The sequence below is a fragment of the Centroberyx gerrardi genome, chromosome 16 (genome assembly GCF_048128805.1).
Source record: "Centroberyx gerrardi isolate f3 chromosome 16, fCenGer3.hap1.cur.20231027, whole genome shotgun sequence".
Taxonomy (NCBI): domain Eukaryota; kingdom Metazoa; phylum Chordata; class Actinopteri; order Beryciformes; family Berycidae; genus Centroberyx; species Centroberyx gerrardi.
This window is the reverse complement of record NC_136012.1, coordinates 11,740,669-11,763,412: the sequence shown is the minus strand read 5'-3', so window position 1 is coordinate 11,763,412 and position 22,744 is coordinate 11,740,669. Positions and strand designations below refer to the sequence as shown.

At 44.0% G+C, this 22,744-nt stretch overlaps 1 protein-coding gene across 1 annotated transcript; it reads right to left on the bottom strand.

Annotated features, from left to right (window-relative positions):
- Positions 1 to 510: 510 nt before the first annotated feature.
- pdgfrb (platelet-derived growth factor receptor, beta polypeptide) lies at positions 511 to 16,133 on the bottom strand. The gene is made up of 22 exons (XM_078288991.1): positions 16,037 to 16,133; positions 15,179 to 15,508; positions 14,789 to 15,046; positions 13,812 to 13,942; positions 13,085 to 13,250; positions 12,030 to 12,210; positions 11,463 to 11,578; positions 11,142 to 11,265; positions 10,666 to 10,874; positions 9,957 to 10,051; positions 9,667 to 9,799; positions 8,584 to 8,688; positions 8,096 to 8,206; positions 7,164 to 7,323; positions 6,764 to 6,930; positions 6,053 to 6,171; positions 5,171 to 5,293; positions 4,898 to 5,009; positions 3,876 to 3,975; positions 3,683 to 3,788; positions 2,931 to 3,223; positions 511 to 2,088 (listed from the first exon to the last, which is right to left on the bottom strand). Exons 1-22 carry the CDS (start codon positions 16,083 to 16,085, stop codon positions 1,941 to 1,943), a joined length of 3,336 nt encoding a protein of 1,111 aa, XP_078145117.1. The 5' UTR covers positions 16,086 to 16,133; the 3' UTR covers positions 511 to 1,940.
- Between the last annotated feature and the right edge of the window lie 6,611 nt (positions 16,134 to 22,744).

Genomic DNA, 22,744 nt, shown 5'->3' with positions numbered 1-22,744 from the left:
AACAAGTAGAGGGTGGGGTGGAGGGGACCGCGTGGGGAGGAGGGTCAGGATATCACGCTCAGCAAACTAATGAGCCGGTGCCAATTTGCCCCAGAAAGAGGCGATTCTCCCCTATAGCAGCCGTGGAGGTGAGACTAATCACCTCGTCATTGGCTGCCGAGCCATAGCTTCCACGCTCCCCAGTGAAAGGGCTCTTAGTAGTCTGACCCCAGGAATTAGAGAAGAGGACGGAGAGATGGAAGCGTGTAGAGAGAGAAAAGGAAAAGTAGGTTGTAGTGGGATATATGGTTTCACAGATGGATTATGCTGGAAATCAGTAAGAGGTTTGGACCTTCAGGACAGTAATCCATCTATAAAACAGTGGGGTTTTTTATCAAACATTGATTTTTTGGGTCCACTCATTTTTTTTTGTGTTATTTAGACAGTGGGAAAGTAGAGGCAGACAGAGAATATAGCCCACATGAATATAGGCAATGCTTCTTTCATAAAAGATACAAGTTTACAATAATATGATGATAATACACGTTTATTGTCACATTTGCAACATATAAAATACAACATATAAAAATACATTTGTAAACGTTAAGAGAAGCTTTGGTACCATAGCTTGTGATACAGTCTGTGTTCTGCATTTTAGATTGTGAAACAAATACTACAAGGTAGCATAACATTTTGCTTAAAATGGTAGTGTAAAGTAATGAAAGTAGGACCTCTGTGAGTGAATATTACGCAAAAAGTGACGACACAAAGCATAATGTACATGTACACAAATGGCTATCTAGGTTTCATAAGTACAGTAGCCCTTCATTTCCCATTAACAAGCAACAATACCTGATAGCTGAAAAATCAGTCATACCCAATGAATGCAAAGGCACATCTACATGCACCATCTTGTGCTACGGCAGTGATATGCTGAAATTATTGTTTTTACTGCGAAAAGAGTCAATAACTGTCAATAACCACAGAAGAAAGAACTTGGTATCACTCTTCACTGTGCAACCACAGAAGTTCTTTACGACTCTTAATTGTATCATTCTATTGCATAACGTACCTTTATATCTTTATTGTGAAAATGCATGTTTTCCTAAAGCTAATAAAGTGCAAAAACTGGTACAGAACTATGTCATTTATTCTATACAAAACATGTATTCAAAATTCAAAATTCTATTCAAAATTCACACATGACATAAACATTTCATGTTATTCTCACAAAAGAATAGAACGAAAGAGAACTGCTTGTTTTGACCTGCAACTACTGCATATGCATAATATGTAACCCGAAAGAAACTCAAAATCTGTCTACGTTGGCATGTCCTGAAAATAACACCCAAAGGAGTAGCACACCAGGGTCAATACCACGGCTTGCAGTTTAGGAAAGGGAGAAATAAAACCGAAAGCTTTACTCAATCGCCTGTTTGACATTGCAAACATCTACTGTAAGGTTGTAGACTAACATCTGTCTAGAAAAAAGAGGGGATGAAATAATAATGAGAGACAAAAAAGTAATACGGTTAAACATGTGCATAATAAAGCACTGATAGACACAAAATAACCCATTAGGTCTCTCAGCACAATTATAAATCCCTGGCTAAAATGGAAAACAAAGACATATTGGACATCTAAACCCAAAGGACTGTTTCATTTCTAGAGGAGTGTGAGCAGAGTACCGTATTTACACTAGGGCAAGCTTCCAATATCAAACTGGGCAATAACATCATGCTCATAATTTGTAATCATTTTGTATGTTCAGAGGTACTAAATCTGATACGAAAACTCAAAGAAGGGCAAAACCGTAGGAGTGCTTCATGAAGATATAACGATCGCCTGCTCAGTGAAGTTTGCTACATTCTCTATTTTAGTCACATTCCCTCTTCAGGTACGTATGGAGCCACTCCCGGGAAAGGAAAGGCATCTATGTTCCCAAAAGTTCCCACATGAGGCTACAGGAAGCTGTCTTCTACCTCGGGCGTCCCGGTGGAGCCCAGCAGCGCGTCTCTCTCGCTGGCCTCCTCCAGCCTGTCTTCCTCTGGCAGGGTGTCAGCTGTGTCCTGGGACATGGAGTCCGTCTCCTCCTCCAGAGCCAGAGAGCTGAGGGCAGCAGAGCAGAGCAGAGCACAACTTAAAACCTTGGAGCTGCTCACTGGAGACTCACAGAAAGTATTTATTACATGTCTCTGAGTCGTAATGCTGATATGAAATCACTGGCCCTGTCAAACATGATCTTGGAAAATGCATCTTTGCACTGTGTTCCAGTGTTTAAACAATTATACCGATTGGCCAAATCGGCCAAGCTCAATTTTTTTTTTAACTCAAACTCAGATATATATCAGACGCAACTGGTCCAATTTTGACGAAACCTGGAGAGATTATGAGTCTTGCCACTATGTTCTGCTGTTTAAAAAATGACACTGATTGGCCTGGTGGCGGCACTATAATTAAAGGTCAATATTTCAAACTGTGGGAGGCCATAACTGTTACACCACTACTCTGATTTGGATGAAACTTAGAGGCATGGTTTCTATTTTACTGATAAAGGGTGCCTGCATCATTCATGATTATGCTGCCTGATGTATGAGACCCTCACTGTGTTCCTGGATCAGCAGTAATACTCTGGAAAGCCACATGTTTCCTCTCACTAGGTGGCACTGTGAATCCTGTTTGAAGCAACACCCAAAGACCTCTCAGACCCAAAACCGCGATGCTAAAGCCAGCTTGACTTGGCTGTGTTAAAGTGTGCTGTACACACAATCTTCATGTCTGCTGATGTAGCCTCCACAGTAACATAATACAGCTATTGTCTCAGTCCAACATCTGGATGAGTGGGTGTGTGGCGGAAAAAAAATGTGTTGAGCAAATACGCCTGATCTCTCTTACAAACCCCAGCGTTTGGCACACACGCAGCGTCTTGTGAGCCAGCGCGGATGATGTACCTTGCAGGGCTTTCCGACGCCATTTCCGTATCAGTGAAAACGTCCTCGGGCTTGGGGTCCGGGATGGGGATGATGTACTCGTTGTACGAAGTCACGGCTTCCTCCGTGTCCGCCTCCTGTCGGAAGTCTCCGGGGTTCGGGTTGTAGGGGTCCGGGGGGGTGGAGGAGGCGGTGGGGGAGGGGGGGGCGAAGGCCGGGCCGACGATGGGGAAGGGCGAGGACAGCCTGGGCTTGGTGCGGGCCACCGCCGGGTGGTCACTCTTCAGAAAGCTGTCGTTCACCTGGCTGTATCTCTGTTGTCAGGAGGGAAGAGATTGTTGATTATCTGGGCAATGTGCAACCTATTTATAACCATTTTGAGAAGCTTAGAATTATAAGATGACACCACACACGCATAAAGTAACATTCAAAGATCATGAATATGTGGATAACTCCATTTTGATAAAGGCAAAGTCAGATAGAGCCTTATACACTGCAAAAACATGCCATTTAGTCTCATATTCAACCTTCAAAGCTTATTTTTCTTAATACAAGAGAAAAATTCTGCCAATGGGGTGAGATGACTTCTCTTGTTTCCAATGCAGTTTCACAATATCTTTAAACAAATCACTGCTCTAGTATCAAGAAAATGACACTTGATTCTACAAAATTCTTGAAACTCTTGAAAGGATCAGACACAGATGGTGGTACAGTACACTGACACGTCTAGCACCGGGCTGCCAGTCGTGGTGATGTGTGTATAAATAACGTACCTTTTTATAGCCGTCTGTCAGCATATTCCCCATAGTGTGGACAAGAAAGGAGAACTCCGGTCTCTTCTCAAACTTCTCGTCCCAGCACTTCCTCATGATGTCATAACTGCAACATACACAACACGAAATGACTGGTTTATTTCTTATTTTTGTATTTTGGCCTGAAACGTTTCAGGTGAATTAAAAAACGTACACTTCGTCGGAGGCGTGGGCAGGTTTGGACATGCGGTAGCCTCTCTTCAAGGCGCTGTAGAAGAGCTCATTCATGGGCAAGTCGGGGTAGGGGGTTCCTCCTGCAGAAACAATTTAAAATCTTTTAAATTAAATCAAAAGATAAACTGGACTGGGAATCTGAAAGCATGCGTACTCCTACTCCTAAATATTTCTTAAAGTGGTTTGTCAGCTAAGAATAACCAGATTCTCTCCTAAACCAACAAGACATTTGACATTGGTCATGTTTGATGAATTCCACTTATTCACCAAGATAAATAGCATCAACTGATTTTTTTTTTTTTTTTTAATATAATTGTCCTTCAGCTATGCGAGCAAGTGGTGGGACTGACCCACATCTGAAAAGAAAATAGATCTGAAAAGTCCATTGATGGTCGGATTCACACCAGAAAGTACAGAGAATCTTCCCAGAAGCTTCGGTTAGGACTTACAGAGGCAGAATTGTGACTTGGATTATTTTGTTTTCCACTATGAAGGTTCACCGCACAGGCTAGCACTAAATGGGCAACAAACTGTCTCCTTTGTTTTCATGGTGTTTTCAAAAAGTCTTGAGAAGAGGGCTTGAAAAAAAAAAAAAAAAAGAAACCGCTCACAAAACCATCAGCAAGGAAAAACTGATTTCAAACCTTGACTGTGGCTAATAAGATCTAGACCTCATATGAGCCTTCAAAAAGCTGGCATGGACTCACAATCAGACATGGAATTTGCTGCTGTAGCCTTGAATACACTCATTTACTGTCATTTTAGGCATGGAATAGAGAAAGGCTCTATATGTAATTATGTGCATTGCATAAAAGAAGAGTGATGCACGACTTCAGGACTCGTGAGCTCGACTACTGACCAGTGCAATGTTCTCTATATTTGTATATATTTCTATTAAGACTTCCATAGCTTCCTATCACTGCAATCAGTCAGGCTCCAACATAAGCATTGTGCATAATGTATATCGTGTGTGGGTGTGGGTGTGTGTGTGTGTGGACTGACCCAGAGTGAAAATCTCCCAAAGAAGGATGCCAAATGACCACACATCACTCAAGGTGGTGTACAGATTATGGAAGATACTTTCTGGTGCCATCCACTTCAGGGGCAGGAAGGTCTAAGTGAGAGAGAAAACAAATTCAGTGTCAGAGAAAACAGGACAGGACACATTTCAACGTGGCCGCATCAGATCCACTTCGCAGTGTCTTATTTAATTTCTTTTTGCTGGAACTGCTTTCCATAAATAAAGTTCTCTTTTCGCAGCGCAGTGACACTCACGCTGCCTTTGGAGATGTAGTTGGAGTCGTGCATGATGTCTCTGGCCAGGCCGAAGTCACAGATCTTCACCAGCTTGCCCTCACAGATCAACACGTTCCTGGCAGCGAGGTCGCGATGGACACACTGGGGTGGACAGAATTGAAATAATATGTTTAAATACATGTAAACAGATTCACTCACACTATACAGAATGCAGAGTAAAGAATGTGTAGTTTATTTATTTATTTTTTTCCTTTATTTAAGCAGGAAGCCTCATTGAGATCAAGATCTGTTTTTCAAGAGAGACCTGCTAACAACAGTACAGATATAAACAAAGACATACTGTAGAAGTTCATTTACACACAGCAAACGATCAGCAAACAAAGACAAATCAGTGAAAGCAGTTACAGTCGACGTTAAGAAAATCCTGGTTTAAGAGTTTGAACTTCTAGGGATTCTAATTTCAAAGACTTTTGCAAATAATTCCATTTGTAAGGCGCATAGCATCGAAAACCATTTTTGCCGAGCTCTGTATTTAAATATGGAATATCGAAGATTAGGTAATCCTGAGACCTGGTTCCATAGATACTGGATTTAAATGTGGTTAAAGAAGAGAGGTAATGGGGTAATTTCCCTAGCAGGGCCTTATAAATGAACAAAATGCAATGCGTTTCCCTTCTTTTTGTCAAAGATCATCCCACTTTTTCATACAGGACACAGTGGTGAGTATAAAATTTATCACCAGTAATAAATCGGAGGGCGCTGTGGTACGCTGCATCAAGTGGTTTTACAGTAACGTGGAAGGGGGCAGCATGTGAGTACAGACTGTCTGCATAATAAAAGTATATATAAATATATCTGACTAGTGGGTACAGAATAGCTTTTTTTTTTTTAATATCCTACATTCTTGGAGGCGAGGAACTCCATGCCCTTCGCCACTTGGTAGCTGAAGCCCAAGAGGTCGTTGTTGGTGAGGATGGGAGAGTCGCTGACGACCATGGCCAGGTCCACTCTGCTGTCACCTAAACAGACGACGACAAGGTGAGACGACAAGGTGAGACGGCAACAGAATACAGAGACAAGAAGGTGAAGGGAGGAGTCATGAATAAAGAAATCGTCCCTGTAGTTTAGCATATTTCTGGGGGAACTCCCAGTGTCCCGTGACTGCATGGGCTGAAATGAAACTCATGCCCCATATACTGTAACAAATACACTCTTTCCTGCCTATGATCACTGTACTGGCAGATAAACAAAAAGTGCACTATATTCACTGATTGATGAAGCTTAAACAATCTGACCTGTTATGGATTATACTATTTCAAAGTCACTGATTAAAAGCAGTGTATCTGGTCAAAGGCCTGTGTCTGTGTCCTGGCCTCATGTGCTTTCACTGAGAGACAGACAGTCACTGTTCGGACCTACAGTATATTGTACTTTAGCTGTGTTTCCTCTGCTTATAGCGTGTACATCTTCATCCCTATATTCATTGTCATAGCTGGAAAATTCATTATGGTCTACAGGATACACACCCAGCTATATCAACACACAGATAGAGGCACAGATACTTGTACAGACTCTCTCTCACACACACACACACACACACACAGCTCAAACCTTGTTCCTGATAGAGGTCCTGCTGGTAGGGAGACTCATACGGAGAAGGCTGGATGTCTGCATATTTGATGGAGTCTATCTGCTCCTGCATGGGCACGTAGACTGAGGGCTCGTCTTTACTCATGTCCATGTAGCCTCCGTCACACTCGCTGCCGAAAGACACGTAGCTGTGGAGAGGGATGGAGTTTCAGACAATGGGATTCAGTGAAACGTCCCAAATCCACACTTCCTTCACGGTCCCTGACCACATCAAACCATATGTGAAAAAGGGTGTCTGTGGCCGTCTCTCCGGCACAGAGAAATGTGACAGCAGAGAGATTTCAATAAAAAAACCACACACCAAGCGGTCCTTTGTGCAGCTGTGAATGGTGATTTTGTGCAGGATGTCCGTTTCGCTCACCCTTTCCTCTGGCTGAGCGGAGTGCTCCCTCCGGAGATGCGGCAGCCGGAGTCCTCCTGGTTCTTCTCAGCGTAGTATTGCAGGAAGGTGTGCTTGTTCCTGTGCAGATAGTCCACGAGGTCGCCACAGCGACAGTACTCCGTCACCAGGTACAGAGGGCCTGATTGGTGGAGCAGCAGGAGTTATGAAGAAACATGAGCAGTCTAAATATCATATCGGTCATTTGGGATTTACCAAACATGGATCAAACCTTGTCCAGTACTGAAAGTTAATTTCACTTACAGCACCTATAGCAAATTTAAATGCACAAATAACACTGTCCTTTAACACAAATACACTCTTTTAAAAATTATATATTAAGTTGTATTAATTAGGCTTAACATATAGGTAACACCTAATAATAATGACTAGTAAATGATTAATTAATCATTATTTAATTAATTAATTACATTTATTAATATTTAATGGTTAGGTAACAATGCCTTGATTGCCTTCATTAACAATTTGTTAATAATTTGTTATTATCCATCTTAAACACTTAAATTCTTAGTTAAGTATTTGTAAATGATTAACAAATCATTTGTAAAATATAAATAAACATTATGTTAAGTTTGCAACTGATGTTTACAACTGATGTTTGGTTATTGAATGGTTAATAAATGGTTTATAAAACATAAATAGTGTATTACTATCTCATTTATTATTAATTAGTAAACAAAGTATTAAATTAAGTAATCATCAATTAGTTGTTAGTAAACCATTAAATTATATGAATTAATAATAAATAATGATTAATTCATTCATGAGTGTTACTAATATTCAAATTCATTTTGAATTGGTTTTTGGGGTGTTTTTTTTGCTTTTATATGTGATGAATCAGTTGTGTGTTACTGCTATAAACCATTCATCAAATGAATGGCTGTGCTGCTCACCCTGTTTGGTGCAGGCTCCCAGCAAGTTAACAATGTTGAGGTGAGGACCGAGGTGACTCATGATCTTCAACTCTGACATCAGAGCCTGAGTCTCACTCCTCCTGGCCGTGGCTGGATGGAGAGAGGGAGAGAGAGAGAGAGAGAGAGAGAGAAGGAGAGAGAGAGAGAGAGATGTGTGAAAGCGGGGCAGTGCGAGGAAGGTAATAGAACAGGAGGAGAGCAATAAGCATAAAGTTCACTATGGCAGCCAGACCAGGACACATTGCTGCCTTGCCAAACTGCACAATGACAAGTTGGCTGAGACTGGAGCCAGACTGGCAACCAAACTAAAGCACATCGGGGTGCTGGTCTCACTCTTTGCTCACAGGAATATGGCATTTGTGTCACAATATTTGACAGCTATGCAGGGGACTCTACTGTGCTCTCTGTATTGTACACACTGAGTACGCTCATGTCTTTCTACTGCTTTGTTACATTTTGCATCTTACATTTCAGCATTTTCACGGCCACCTTTGTGCTGGACTGGGAGTGAGTGAGACCGTACGCAGTGGCCTCGACCACCCTGCCGAACGCTCCTGATCCAAGAGTGCGACCTGGAACACAAAGCAGAGTTCAACAGAAAAGAGTTTGAATGGAACACACAGCAGACCGAAATAAGGAGGAAGAACATTTCTCTTAATTAAAACAATATTACTGTAAACAAATTCCTCTGGTACTTTTTTCCCATGGAAGGGGAGATTAGAGTTTGGCCTGTAGTTGTTTATGACAGATCACTCCAGATTACTTTTCTTTGCAGAGGCCTGACCATGGCAGCCGTCGGTGGCCTGGGGAAACCTCCTGTTTGTAAGGAGCAGCTGACTCTCAACAACACATCATCAGAAAGACAGCTAAAAAGTGCTTTAAAAAACAAGGTGGGAACAGGACAAGTTTACAAACCTTATTTAGCATTCTTGAATCAATCATGCAGAGGTAATCCAAACCACCCACAGCACTGAAATCACCTGGTATTGACTGCAGCTTAAGTTCTCTGACCGCTAAGTCTGAGCAATATTGAGTCTGATATTGACAATCAAATTATTCGTTGGCTGCAACTTACTCAAAATGCAACAGCTCAGGTTTTAACAAATCTAAATCTCCAATGGTCTGGCAACTATGTTCCTGTCTGATATATTTGTTCCATATGAGCCAGAGTCTTAAATCATTTGGTGCTTTAACCCTCCCTACAGAGAGAACCAAAACAGCTGGGGAGCTAGTTCTTAGCTTCTGGAAGTGTAATAACCCTAACCCTGACCCTTTGTACATCCATTTTATATTCATACCTTCACCATTTTTATGTCTCTTTGAGATGCATCATTGTATGAAATGTGCTCTAGAAATAAATCTGACTTGACTTTTGACTTGACCACTGCAAGGCTGTATATTTTACAAGTTACCTTTGTGATAGAAGTAATGTATTTGTCAATTGATTTGAGAAATGAAGAGTAAAAAGCGTACACTAAGGGTGGCATCACTCTGTTAAGTCACATCCATCACCATACTATCATTCATCCCCTCTTTGCCAAATGCCTCACCCAGCACCAGGTTGTCTCTGGGCATTTCCCAGGCCAGGTCGTAGGGCAGGTGGATGGGGTCCACATAGATGTACTCATGACCGTCCAGACTCACCGACTCAATCACCTTCCACCTGATCTCATACCGCGGCTTCTGGGAACGCACAGAAAGACAGACACTTGAGTAAAAACTGATGCACCGATATTCGGCTGCTCTTTAGTAATTCCATTCATTGCAATTTTGTAAGTTAATTCAACTTGAAAATTTGAAAAATCAAGAATAGACTAATGTTGGAGTTTGTCAGTCTCACCTTCCTCCATACAGCAATGAGGATGATGATGGAGATGATAATGATGACCACTAGAGCGAGAACAGCAGCCAACACTGCCACCTGGGAGAACAGCGCTGCAACAGAGGAAAGGAAACAGAGCATTACTCAGGAGGTTTCAAACTGAGCATTTGCCATTCCCTATAACATTCACAGGTTGTGTATTGCTCCACTGGTTGTGACATCCAAACAGAACATTTAACACTGGTTATACTATTCTCACCAGGCATAAAACTGCAGATTATAAACATGAGTAGGGTACTGGGTCAGAGAGCATAGTACAGCTACAACTGTAACTGTAATGATTCCCAAAGATATGGTTAGGAAAAAAATATATACAGCACAGGGGCATTAAATACTACAGTAAACATGGATTTCTATAGCTTAAGAAGAAATACATAGATTTATTTCTGTAATGAAAACACATATTGTTGCAGTCAGGTGAAAACCTTGTATCTCCAAAAAACAGCCTTGTTTTTAGCTTGACCATCATGCATATTTGAGTTTATCCAATGGGGTTTTGAAAGGGTTTCATAAGCCCAAGGGGTCGTAAGAACTTTCTCACCCATAGAGGAGCATGTAATCCTTCAAAGGGAAGTGAAAACCTGAAAATCACCAAAACTGGAGTTGCAAGGTTTTCTCATGACAACAGCAACAAGAATTCTGATGTAAGACCTCTGGAGACACCTACTGCTGGACACCAGTTTGACGTCTCGTCTGTCGAGCCCTCCCTGATTGCTGGTCTCGCAGCGAACGGTGACCTGCTGGGGCTTGTGGAAGGTCACCTGGCTGCGGACCTGGCTGATCTTCCGACTCTCGCTGTAGCTGACATTGGTCTGGATGCTCAGCGTCTCGGGGTCGGGCATCAGCGACTGCCAAACTGCCGTCCGGTTGCTACACCTGGAGCAGGACACAAAACCAAAAGGTAAGCTTCAAATCATTAAACCTGATCATAGACTACCTGTAAAACCACTAGCCAAGCCTGTGAAATAGCATAGGTGCTTGTTTCTCACTATGCAGAGTTCCACATGTGCATCAGAGTAGACAGAATCAAGACAGACACAGAACTACAAAGTAAAACAAACTTGTGTGTATGGTCAGCCCCCTAGTGTTCAGTGTGTGACAGATCAGCGACGGTGATAAATGGGTAAGTGCTATACGACTCACTTGAGCATGCTGTCACAGCTGTACCACTGTATGGTCGGGGATGGGACCCCCTCAGCTACACAGGTCACCAAGTGCCTCTTCCCAGGCAGGTGGTGGTCAGTCAGGTCTTTAATCTGAGAGGGAACTACACACAGGGGGGGGAGGCAGTCATTAATCATTACAGACATGGGTAAAAACAATCAGCTGTTACATGATTATCTCTTGACTCTTGCCATGCAAATTGCTGGCTAACATCGTACGAATAGTTTATTTTCAACTCTGCTTCATGACACACACCTTGTACGCCATTATTATTTAAACTTTGTTAGAGCGATCGCTCACCTTGGACCTCCAGATCAAAGGTCACTTCCTTCGTGTCATCTCCATTGGTGACAAGGACAGTGTAGAGGCCCTTCTGCTCCATCCTCACCCTCACCAGGGTCAGAATACTGATGTACCTGAGGTCACAGAAATATGGACAAAAGGTGAGGCAGGTATGAATTTAAGAGAGAAACACACACATGTACTTAAAAAGGCAACATCAAATAAAAATCCTGAGAACATTTGCATTTGCAACACTGTTTTCTGTCATTTTTCTGAAAGACATTTGAGAATGCGTACACATATCTTGTGTTTATGGTTCCTGTGTGATGTTGAATGATGGAGTCTTTGCCCTCCAGAGAGTATTATGTTTCTCTCTGCCAAGTCCTTATCTGGTGATGACTGACAGGAGCTAGATGTCTCCGGGGGCTGTCGCTCTAACCTAAGTCGCATGCTAATTGCTTAAAAACATTTGCTCTGTCGCTTAAAAGTACCAAAGTGTGCAAGGTTTTCAATTGTGTTATGGTATGCAGGGCCACAAAACAGCTACCATGTTATTTTGAACCCTGGGTCAGTCTGCTGTCCCACCTGGTCTCGTGCTCCTGCCTGGTGGTGAGGGTTTTGTCTCCGTTAATGGTGGCGCTGTCTTTGCTCCAGCGGACCTGAGGGGGAGGGTAGGCCTCGATCTCCACTCTCAGCTCCACGTTCTGATGCAGTTGCGCTGAAACGTTTCGTTGCTCAACCGGCCCCAGGTCCACGAAGCCTCGCTCTGAGGGAGGAAGGTTCATACGATCAACCAAATCATGTACATGCCGTACCGTTTGATATACAGTTCATTCTGTCTCCCACAAAATCTTAACTTAATTCTCCCTTTGATCCATGCACTAAGTCTTGCTTACTGGTTAGGTATCGGTGTATTCAAGCTGCTTCATCTGACATCAAACTACTCTACTGTTGCTGTTCACAGTTGAACTTGTGTGTCCCAGACAGTATCTGTCTTTTCCACTGAGATGTCCAGAAAGCTGCCCTACCTTGTCTCTAAGGAGCATGGCAGTTTAAGTTATTCGAGGCTTTCATAAACATACCACACCTCGCTGGAGATAGAATAAGCATTCACAGACCCATGCGTGTACACTCAATGACTGTCAAGAGACGGAAATAGGAAGAAAAGCTCAGATAGTACGATGAATCCTAGTATTACTGACTCTCAATTTGCTTAGAAGCTGTGGTTTATCTTATGTTAATGGTTGAAGTAATGAATCTCAGTTACACAAACATTTCTTGTTTGCTGTGACTCAACTTACGTCAATTTCACAAAAATCTGAAGATAGAGTTTCCCCTTGGCTTGAAGCTCTGTTTTTGAAGGTATCATTCAGGGCATCAATACCATGTCAAAGGTCGGCTTCACACGAAACACACACACGTTTATATTCTTAGTGACGTCACTTTCAACAGAAATAAATACAATTACATTTTCATTTCCCTTAGCAGAGGCGCCTCTCTCTCACCTTTTCTTGCAAAGGTTTATATAATAAGCGGCCCTCTCTCAGTCAAAAAAAACACAATAATAATCTATCCAGCATCGGTTTGTTTTTACTTTGTGTGTGTGTGTGTGTGTGTGTGTGTGTGTGTGTCAGTCTAACCGAGGACAGTGATGTTGATGTTGGCGGAGGCACTCTGGTCTTGGACGCCCTCGTGGACATGGCAGACGTAGGTGCCGCTGTGGGCCAGCGTGGCGCGAGGGAAGATGAGGCAGGAGCGCATACTTATGGCAGACAGGACGTCCGTCAGCGGCTCAACGTCACTGTCCTGGGAGGAGAGAGGGGGAGGAGGGGGGTGATAAGGGTCGCTGAATGTGAATGGTGAATAGGATTAAAATTAGAGTGATGCAACTTCTGCGCAACAAAGCTTATGGGAAATGATGAGTTTGATTGATGATTTTTTTTTAGGAAATTTCTACTCTATGAGACACCACACAGTCACAGTGGGGAGTGTTGGGAAAGATGGGAGAAAGAAAGATAACAAGCAGAGATTCACCCATGAAATTGGATGAAGCTGCCTCCGTGTTCCAGCCAATCTGAAAGCTCCTCAATAAAGCTGAAATCCTCCTCTATACATGCAAATACATTCTCACAGCTCTGGAGATCATCTTCATATTAATCCAAAAATGGATCCAAGTTTAAAATTCCAAATTTTCCATACGATTATTACAATATCGAAACCATGTGTCTTGAGTAAAATTTCACGGGCAGGGGGGATAAAAATTGAGGTGTGTCTCTACATCTTGATGCAATTTGGGCTCGGCTATGAGGCCTGACTGCGGAGGGGAAAGTCAAACAAAAGGGCTTGTTCTGCTCCACTCCTACTCACCTCTCTGTTGGGATAGTCCCAGGAGAAGAACACTAGCTCCACTCCGTGGATCGTGCAGTTGACCGTCAGCGGTTCGCCCTGCTTCAGCACCGTCTTCGACGCATTGATGTAGGCGTCGATGGCCTCCGGGGCTGGGACGGGAAGAGCGATTGTGGGGGAGAGGAGGAAGAGGTGTGGGGAGGAGAAGGGGGGGTGAGGAGGGTGTGGTTGGGGGGGAAGTGTGTTGGGGGGGGGGGGGGGGGGGGGGGGTGAAACTGTTAGTGATCTAACTCCAAAACAGATAAAGTGTAGCATTCTCCCTCACTGCAAAGCAAGCATTAAATTGTGCAAAGGGTGCTGCTACTATAGCTTAAAGGAATAGGTCACCCCAAAATGGAAATTCAGTCATGACCTGTTCACCCCCATGTCAATCAAAACTGCATTGGCCATCTTTTTACAGCTCAAAAAAAAGCATAAAATGTCCAACAATTTCTCTTGTGCAGCATAATCCAAGTGTTTTGAAACCAAACGATTGCACTGCGGTTCCAAAAGTCCAATATTTACCTCATTATCTCCTGTATTTTCCCGTCTCACTGACAATGCTCTGGTTGTGTGCGCACCATACAGTAGCAAGCAGAGTCTTCCACTAAAGCACTGTAGGTTGTATGCAAATTATACAGGAGATAATGAGGCAAATATTGGACCCACAGTGCAATCGTTTGGCTACAAAACACTTGGATTATGCTGCACGAGCTGTTTGGAGATATTTTATGGACATTTTATTATTTTTTAATCGGAGCTATAAAAAGATCGCTCTGTTAACTTAGTTATTAATAGGGAGAAGACTGAGGTGGAACTACAGGGGCTAACTCGATCTGTGTTTGGTGGTCCTACGAACTCCAGTCTTTCGACTGACATGGAGGTGAGTAGACCATGACTGAATTTTCATTTTGGGGTGAACTATCCCTTTAACCAACACTTTCAACCTAAGCACCTACCAACAATGCTGAAGACATAGAAGGACTGGGACTCTCTCACAACCCCATCCAGCTCCCCACGACACACATAGGTCCTGTCCTCCAGCAGTGCCTTGTACCCCTCGCTGGGCACATAGAGTCCGCCGAGCGGCGTGTCGCTGTCCTTCTCATACAGGGTGACATTGATGCTGGGGTTGGTGACCACGCAGGGGATGGTGCCTTCCTCACTGGTCTTAGTTACCATGCCATGGGAGCTCTCGATGAACCACACATCAGGGTCTGAGGACAGAGATGCCGCTTGTTTTACTGTTTACATTATGGATTAGCTAAAATTTAAATTGAATTATTTGAACTTGATGTATGGCAGCAACAAGCTATAGGAAGCTGAGTTAAAGGTAAACCAGGCCTGACCTGGGACGAAGACAGCCACCTCCTTAGTTTCTCCAGTGTGTGGGTCACTGCATTCATAAACCCCTGTGTGTTTCCAGCTCACGCTCCTCAGCGTCAAAACACTGGATGTGTCGCTGCCCTTCACAATTTGGTCGTTTTGACCGCTGAAGGGGTCTCCGTTGTGGACCTGCTCCACTTGGAAGTACGGCACATCGTCCCTCTTGAAGCCCCAGCTGGCGGCCCCCGAGCCGGAGCAGGTCAGGGTGAGGGAGGAGCCCGCAGCCAGGACCTGCTCTCCGTCGCCGGGCGTGATCTCCACGCAACAAAACTCAGGGCAGAGATGCAGAAGAGCTGCAGTTGACACAACAAGGAAAAGGTCAGGCCGGGGGGGTCAAAATGACAGGAGTGTGAGGTCAAAGGTTAAAGCAACAATACAAGCCAGATCCTGTTCTATCTCCGAATGATGAGGGATATGAGTTGCCTGGAGCGGGTAAGGGGGCGGATAATGATGCCTTGCCATTGACAGATGTATTCAAAATGACAGAGGTCAGTTCACATCCAAGTATTGTGTTAATCTCACAGGCCAGTTAGCTAACGAATCACCCTGAAGGGCAGTTCTGTGTCTTTTTAAGATTCTGTATTTCGAAACCTCAGTGAAATAATTACTTTCAATTTCGATAAGACGCCCACTGAATAAACGCAGAACCTGTCACCTCTTTCACTATCTACTGGTTTCTTATGACTGCAGCTCCGGCAAATGATTTAAACATGAAGCGCTTCACCTAAGCTTGGCGTCACTCTCCTTGCTTCCCTGCAAAACCACTTGTGATCCTGTTAGAGATGTGGATTTTTGTTGGTAGACAGAGATTGACTTCATACCTGTGGCTATGACTGTCAGATGGAGCGTGGACGCCGTCACACTCCTCATGGTGGATGTCTTCAAGGCGCTTTTGATCTGCAAACAGACAGAAGGGATAGCAATGCTTGATCAATTCAATTACAGTCAAGAATCCAAGACTGTGATGGGACTTCTCCAGTTGAAAAAATGTTGCTCCCTGAAATCCATCTGTCTATATTTCCACAAAAACGATTCTATCCAAAAACACTAAAACTATTTTGTAAGCAAAGGTCTTCACAAAGTATTCTTTTCTATTAAAATGTAATGGGAAGTCAAGAAAGTGAGTGAAAGCATAAAATATATCAGAAAAATCTACTTTGTAAATACATTGACCCCCTTTACAAGCTGTAGACAAATAAAATAGCTGATTGATAACTGAGCGAGCGCTGAACCCTCAGGATTCTGAACATCTCATTCATTTCTTTCCATATGAGATAAGCTTCATATCATGACGGATGGACTCCTGCCCTTATGAGACCCAATGGGTCAGGTCAAGTGGGAGTTTCCAAAATAAATCACATTTCATGTCAGTGCAATCTGCTCCCAATGATAGAGAAATGCCATAAAACTTTGCTGTGTTCATACAAACAGAAACTAACAAAAAAAAGTATTTGGTTTGCTGCTTTCTCTAATGGTTTCTGGCCTGCTCACAGAGTCTTAGGTGCAGAATCAGTTCACATTGGAGGTATTTGATGCCTCGCTGCACCCGGACAGAGCAACAATGTCTGGCACTTTTGGTTCTTGGTTCACCAGCGTTCTGTCCACTAACAAACGGGTCACTGTGTGCAGCTTTGCAACACGCTCAGTGGCAACAATGCTGCGCCCGAGCTATTCTAGCGTCGTGCTGAGCCATTAATTGGTTTTGGTGTAAACAAAAGTGAAAATGAGGGCATTCACCAAAGCCAGTGACAGGGGAACATATTTGGAGTTTTGACAGGTTGCTATGGCTTTGTAACACCAACAGGAAGTCATGTTTTACACTAATGTGATATCAACTTTCGGGAATAAAGACAACAGCTATTGGGGTCAAAGGTGAGTAATGCTCATCTCCCCACATTGACCACTGTCAGCCAATGAGAGAGCTCCAAAATATTTCTAATTCCACTGCATACATAAAGCTAAAGGGCAGAGGGAAAGATCCAGAATGAGCAGAGGAGGGGTGGTTTGTTGTTGTGATTAGGGGGGGTGGGGGGGTGGGGGGGGGGCAGAAGGGGTGCAGCACACAGGCGTCTGGAAACAGTTAAGGACAGATCACAGGCCTGCATGCAAGAGGGTGGGAAAGAGAGAGAGGGCGGAAGAGGGAGCCTTGGGAAGAGAGAGGGTGGAGGAGGAAGAGAGGGAGGGATCCTGCGAGGGAGCCAGTGGAAAAATTGCGAAATCCATCTTGAGGACAGTTTTGCCCCCTTAAATGTTTTTACTTGATGATCAACTCCAATTGTGTAATTTCTATTTTAAGAGCTTGGAGTATCGTTTTGCAGTCTGTGATTGAAAACATGTTTTGAACTTTATCCAGCTATTTCTCCATACACGTTTCATGTCATGACTAAAGTTGATTGATTGAACATATATGACGTCATCTTTAATAAAATGGTCAACTCCACTTATACCAAGAGCATAAACTCTGCTGTTATCAAATTTTTAATGGGTAAGTGTATTTCTAGATGTAAAAAAGATGAATGGCCTTATCAGCGTGGCAATGGCAGTGAGGTACAAGGAGAAGTTCCATGACTAACCCCAAGCCAGTTACTCAAACCAGATACACGTTGTCTCCCTAAATTAACTGCCTTTGGCATTTCCGCTCCCAAAACGAAGAACTCTTGAGTTGCTCCAAAAACATGACTCGTCCATTTCCTCCTCCCCCGCCTCCTGGTTCTAATAAAAAGGGGTGAAGGAGGGAGAGAGAGAGAGAGAGAGAGAGAGAGAGAGAAATAGATACACTAGAGGTTTGATTGATCCAACTTTGATTGGATTGTGCTTTTTCTCTTGCTACACACACATATACACATAAACATTCATAATGCCACACAATTGCACACACAAGCACACTCTGCTCTACACCCCAACCCTCCCTCCTTCACCCACCACCTCCACACACACACACACACACACACATACACACACAAACATACCCTCCCCCTCTTCCCCTTGTTCGTCATTGGTGTCTGTGTACAGTTCACGTTCCCACAGTATTTCTCAGAAACTTTCCCAGGATCGCTGATACACTTGGGACCGTGCTGGTGACAGCGGCGGGAGCGGAGGGGTCGAGGGGGTGGGTGGGTAGGGGGGTCACCTCATCCCTCGAGGGCCACAGCACACTCAGAGGGACCGTCGACCGAGGAAGCCATACATCAAGTCTTATGAGTGCCACTAACCTTGGTGTCAATGATGACGACTTTGCATGACAGCTGACAAATACTCTGACGCCAAAGGCATGTGTCACTTGGCCAAATGATCTTATTGTGGCTGGCTGCTGACGCTATTTTTACTAAAATAAGTCAAAGAGCAAGGCTAGGACTAACTGCCCTGTGCAGGATATGAATTTACATCTGATATCAAACTACAGGAAACCTTCGATGTTGAACAAGAATCTAGGTGTGTTCAAATCTTATTCTGAGTTTTTGAAACCTCAGAGAAGAGGGGGGGGGGGGGGACGGAAAAATAATGTTTGGCTACTGCAACATGATGAGGCTTTATGTTGACCGATGGGCAGTGGGGGACGTTGAACAGAGGCCTTTGAGAAGGAGTCTGACCCTCAAAATGGGATCGACTGTCTAGGATCAGAGGGCCAAAGGGACCCACTGGACCACTTCAAAAAGAGAGTGGACGCTACTGCTGGAGATTAACCCGCGATTCAAGAACATACCGCAGTGAGATCCACGCTGTTGAAAACATAGCCGCTTATTTGCTAATCTACGCCCTGATCAGGTCTTTGTGCAAGAAAGGAACGGACCGTTTTATGAAGCGTTAAGAGGGTCAGAGCTCTGGCAGGACACTCGATAACAATGAACCCCCAGAGAATCTGCCAAGAAGGTTTGGCAGCATGTCAGTAACTCTGTACTGCCCACTTAATAAAAACACTTGGTAGCAGTTTGATCCCTGAGGGACAGAGCTATTCTCTGTCTGAACCACAGAGATGTGCTGTGAAGCAATATAATGATGTGATAATGTACAGTAACATCCACCCTACTAACCACAGGACCAATCATCCAGAGCCATGTTGCTGTGGGGCAACAAAAGGCCAATTGATGCCAAAATCAACAATTATCAGTATTTTGAAGACTAATTTTCTTTACTGAGATGTCACAATTATGGACATTTTGTTAGGTTTTACTGCTGAGCGTGACATTGGTGGGCTTTCAGGCTTGTTGTAAACCATAATGGTTCTCATTCCCAGCTTGACCATGGAGGTCTGAAGAAGAGCCAGTGTTTACGTTAGGAATGGCACAGTAATCACCATGAGGGATAAACTGTGATTCCGACGTATGAGTTTTCCCAGAGATGATGGGAATTTGGTGGCTGATTGACCCTTCCCGGTTCTCATAAACAACCCCACCACACTCAAAGTGTCACCAGCTAACAAGGCAGAATGCTCCACTCAGCCTCAGCAGGACGCACGCGGCCCACGCACAGCCCCGGGACACAGCTACAGCGTGCGTAAACTCACTTCCCTCAGCAGCCTGTAATCCCACTCCTGGGATTATCTATATATACTGGAGCTGCATGTTTCATTTAAACATCTGGCAATGATGAAGCGGCCCGTGATGAGGTGGGAACCACTTTCCGAACCACATTTGCAGCCAAGCGTTTGCCTTTCTGAGCGTGTCCCAGGGGGGAAAGGTTGCACTTTGAGAAAAAGAAGAAAAAAACACACTAAATAACAAAAGAGAGAAAGATATCCAAAAACCCTCCTGAAGTGCAGCTGGAGAGCTCTGACTTCCTGTATGGGGAAATTTGCTGGCCTTGTGTGGGTGTGAGTCAGCGGTGCATCAGTGATGCAGCAGACCACCACAACCACTAGCCAGACACGACAGACGCTGCAATGAGGAGAGGACCAGTCACACATAGAGAGACTTCTGTGAAGAGAGAGCGAGGTACAAATAAAGAACTGCACAGCAATGGAAAGATGTAAACTTAGAATGAGAAATGTGTAAAGCAGATGAGGAAAGAAGAAAGAGCAAAAAAAGAGAAAACCACACATAGGAAAAAAACAAACAACATGCGAGATCACATGAGTGAGACCAATGACAAAGTATGACAAACCATGTACACACCGCAAGAATACTGCACACGACACCAGACAGTGGACAAAACTGCTTGGGGGGCGCGCAGACATAAAGAATACAATTTACGACACACACCACATCAAAGCGTAGAGTGGGATGGCAGAGGGAGCGCGAGCACAGCCTCAGATCAGAGACGACGATGTTTACTCTACTGATGTGTGCAGGAAGTCGTGATCCGCAAAACAAACATCTCCAATTTGGTGGTCACTTCTGTCCAATACAAACAGCCACAGCCAGGATAAAGGCAGATTATTAACAGCCGCTGACACTGGACACTTTACTTTATTAGGACATATTCCAAATGATATCACTAGAATAGCTGCAGCACAGTATAAGTGTTCATGTTTTTTTTTTTGGTTTTTTTTTCTGCAGATCCCTCTTTTTTAGCCGGAAGTCGGGGTCTCAGAATGTGTCTCTCTGCTGCAGGACTTTGGCATGCTCTGTGGGAAAAAAATGACCCAGTGAGTCTTTGTTAAAATAAACCACCGTTTTTATCACTCCTCTTGGACAGATGACCCCCCCCCCCCCCCCCCCCTTCCCCCTCCTCCCCCGAGACAAACCTTCTGGTCCCTTGGCAGCAGACCCACGATGCACTGCTTCCACCCCAGCTTGACCAATACAGATACAGTGCCAGAGCTGTAATTCTAATTGATAAACTGCAGGCTTGTGAGTAAAAGGTGATCTCAGTTAAGATAGCACACATGTCATCAACATGCTGTCTGCGTGTCTGAGCTATTATAAACAGGAAATGCTTAAGTGTGGCAGTCTGCTCATGGAGTCTGTTTTGGGTGCATAACGATCCATCTTCCAGATTGTAAAAGGAAAGAAATGGACAGTTGCACTTCTAGCTTGTGAGGCTTTAGACGTCTTCCTCTAAGGGGTGGAAATATGTATTTGAGCTCTTAATGCCTTGTGACACATGTAATACTATGGGCGCATTTGACCTCCACTGCTATTGTGAAGAAAGTGTCTGACAACACTGGTCAAATAAAAAAAAAAAAATCTTTCACCATCATGGAAATGCCCCACATATTTTCCCACTCCAGAAACGTGTCTGTTACAGTGTCGTAGTATTTTTGGCAAATGTGCTGTAACTGTTTACAGGACTTAGGTCGAGGCTGGAGAGACGACTTTGTTGTTTTATAACGACCACAGCTCCAGTAGCCTACAGTAACAAGTTGAAGTCTTTTTGGCTCTCATCCTCTGACAGCTTACACTGACCTCCTACTAGAAGTCACAATTAGACCACTGGACACTGCTGTGGGCACACAGGGCCTTGCAAAGACTGCTGTTCACTGTCAATATACGGTAAGATCTCCTATTCTGTAACTTGAAACCACACTAAAGCCATTTCAAGTTTGCATCATCAGATTCTGATGCATTAACAAAAAGTCCCCTTGTCTTTTTACCGTCACACAACTCCCTTTGGTTTTGCTTCAGCATGGCAGAGTGACTATGAGCGGTCTCGCCTCAGCAACCGAAGTCCCTCCATAGTCATGCTGAGGCAACATATGTTCGGGAATCAGTGGATTTTGGTTTACTCCCCTTCAAATAGACTTGTAAATGCTGGTTGTGGTGGTGGGTTGGGGGGGGGCAGAGGATGCAAGGGGCCTCTGGGTAAAACTGAAGGTTGTAGACTGACAGTCTCAGATGTGGCTAACGTTTGATATCAGTTTAATGATCTAATTTTCTACTCATTTGGGAGCCTAAATGAGGGGAAAAGGATTAAGATATCAAAGAGGACCTTTAATACCAAAGTAGCTGTGACTTTAAGTGTCATTGGAGTTAAATTTCCCCCCTTTTTCTCAAGCAGTAAATCTTTGGGTTGCTACTAGTTGGGCTGTAATGTGTTTTCCTTTCTAAGCACCACACAGTGTGCATGCTGTGAGCGTAAACAGACCTTAAAAAGCAGTGCAGTGCAGAATCATGTAGAAGTCCCAGGTAAACTGTTATACAGATATAGAGTCTCTAGGATTAGACAGCACCCCATCCCCGTTTTCAACTAAGACCTCCCCATCTGGACGGAGCAACACCCCAACTCCCCTCCTTCTTCCTGCACACCGTCCCACAAACACTTCAGGGAACAGCCCCCCCACCCTGCTCCGTGAGAAATAGCCTAAGCCCCCCCCCCACCTACACATACACACACCCCCCAAAAAAAGAAAGAAAAAGAAACAGCTGAATACAATTAGGACTCTGACTGGCTTTAAATTCCACTCGTTTTCCATGGCGGCTTCCCAAAACACAACAGTGTGTGGAAGGGAGGGGGGGCGGGGGGGGGGGGGGGGGGGAGCATAAGAGTGAGAGAGAAAAGTGATCATTGACACTATTTCTTGGGTTTTGGCGTGCTGCTGTGCAGAGTTATGTTCACTCTGACCTTTGTAGAGGTGAGGAGGAGAAAATCTC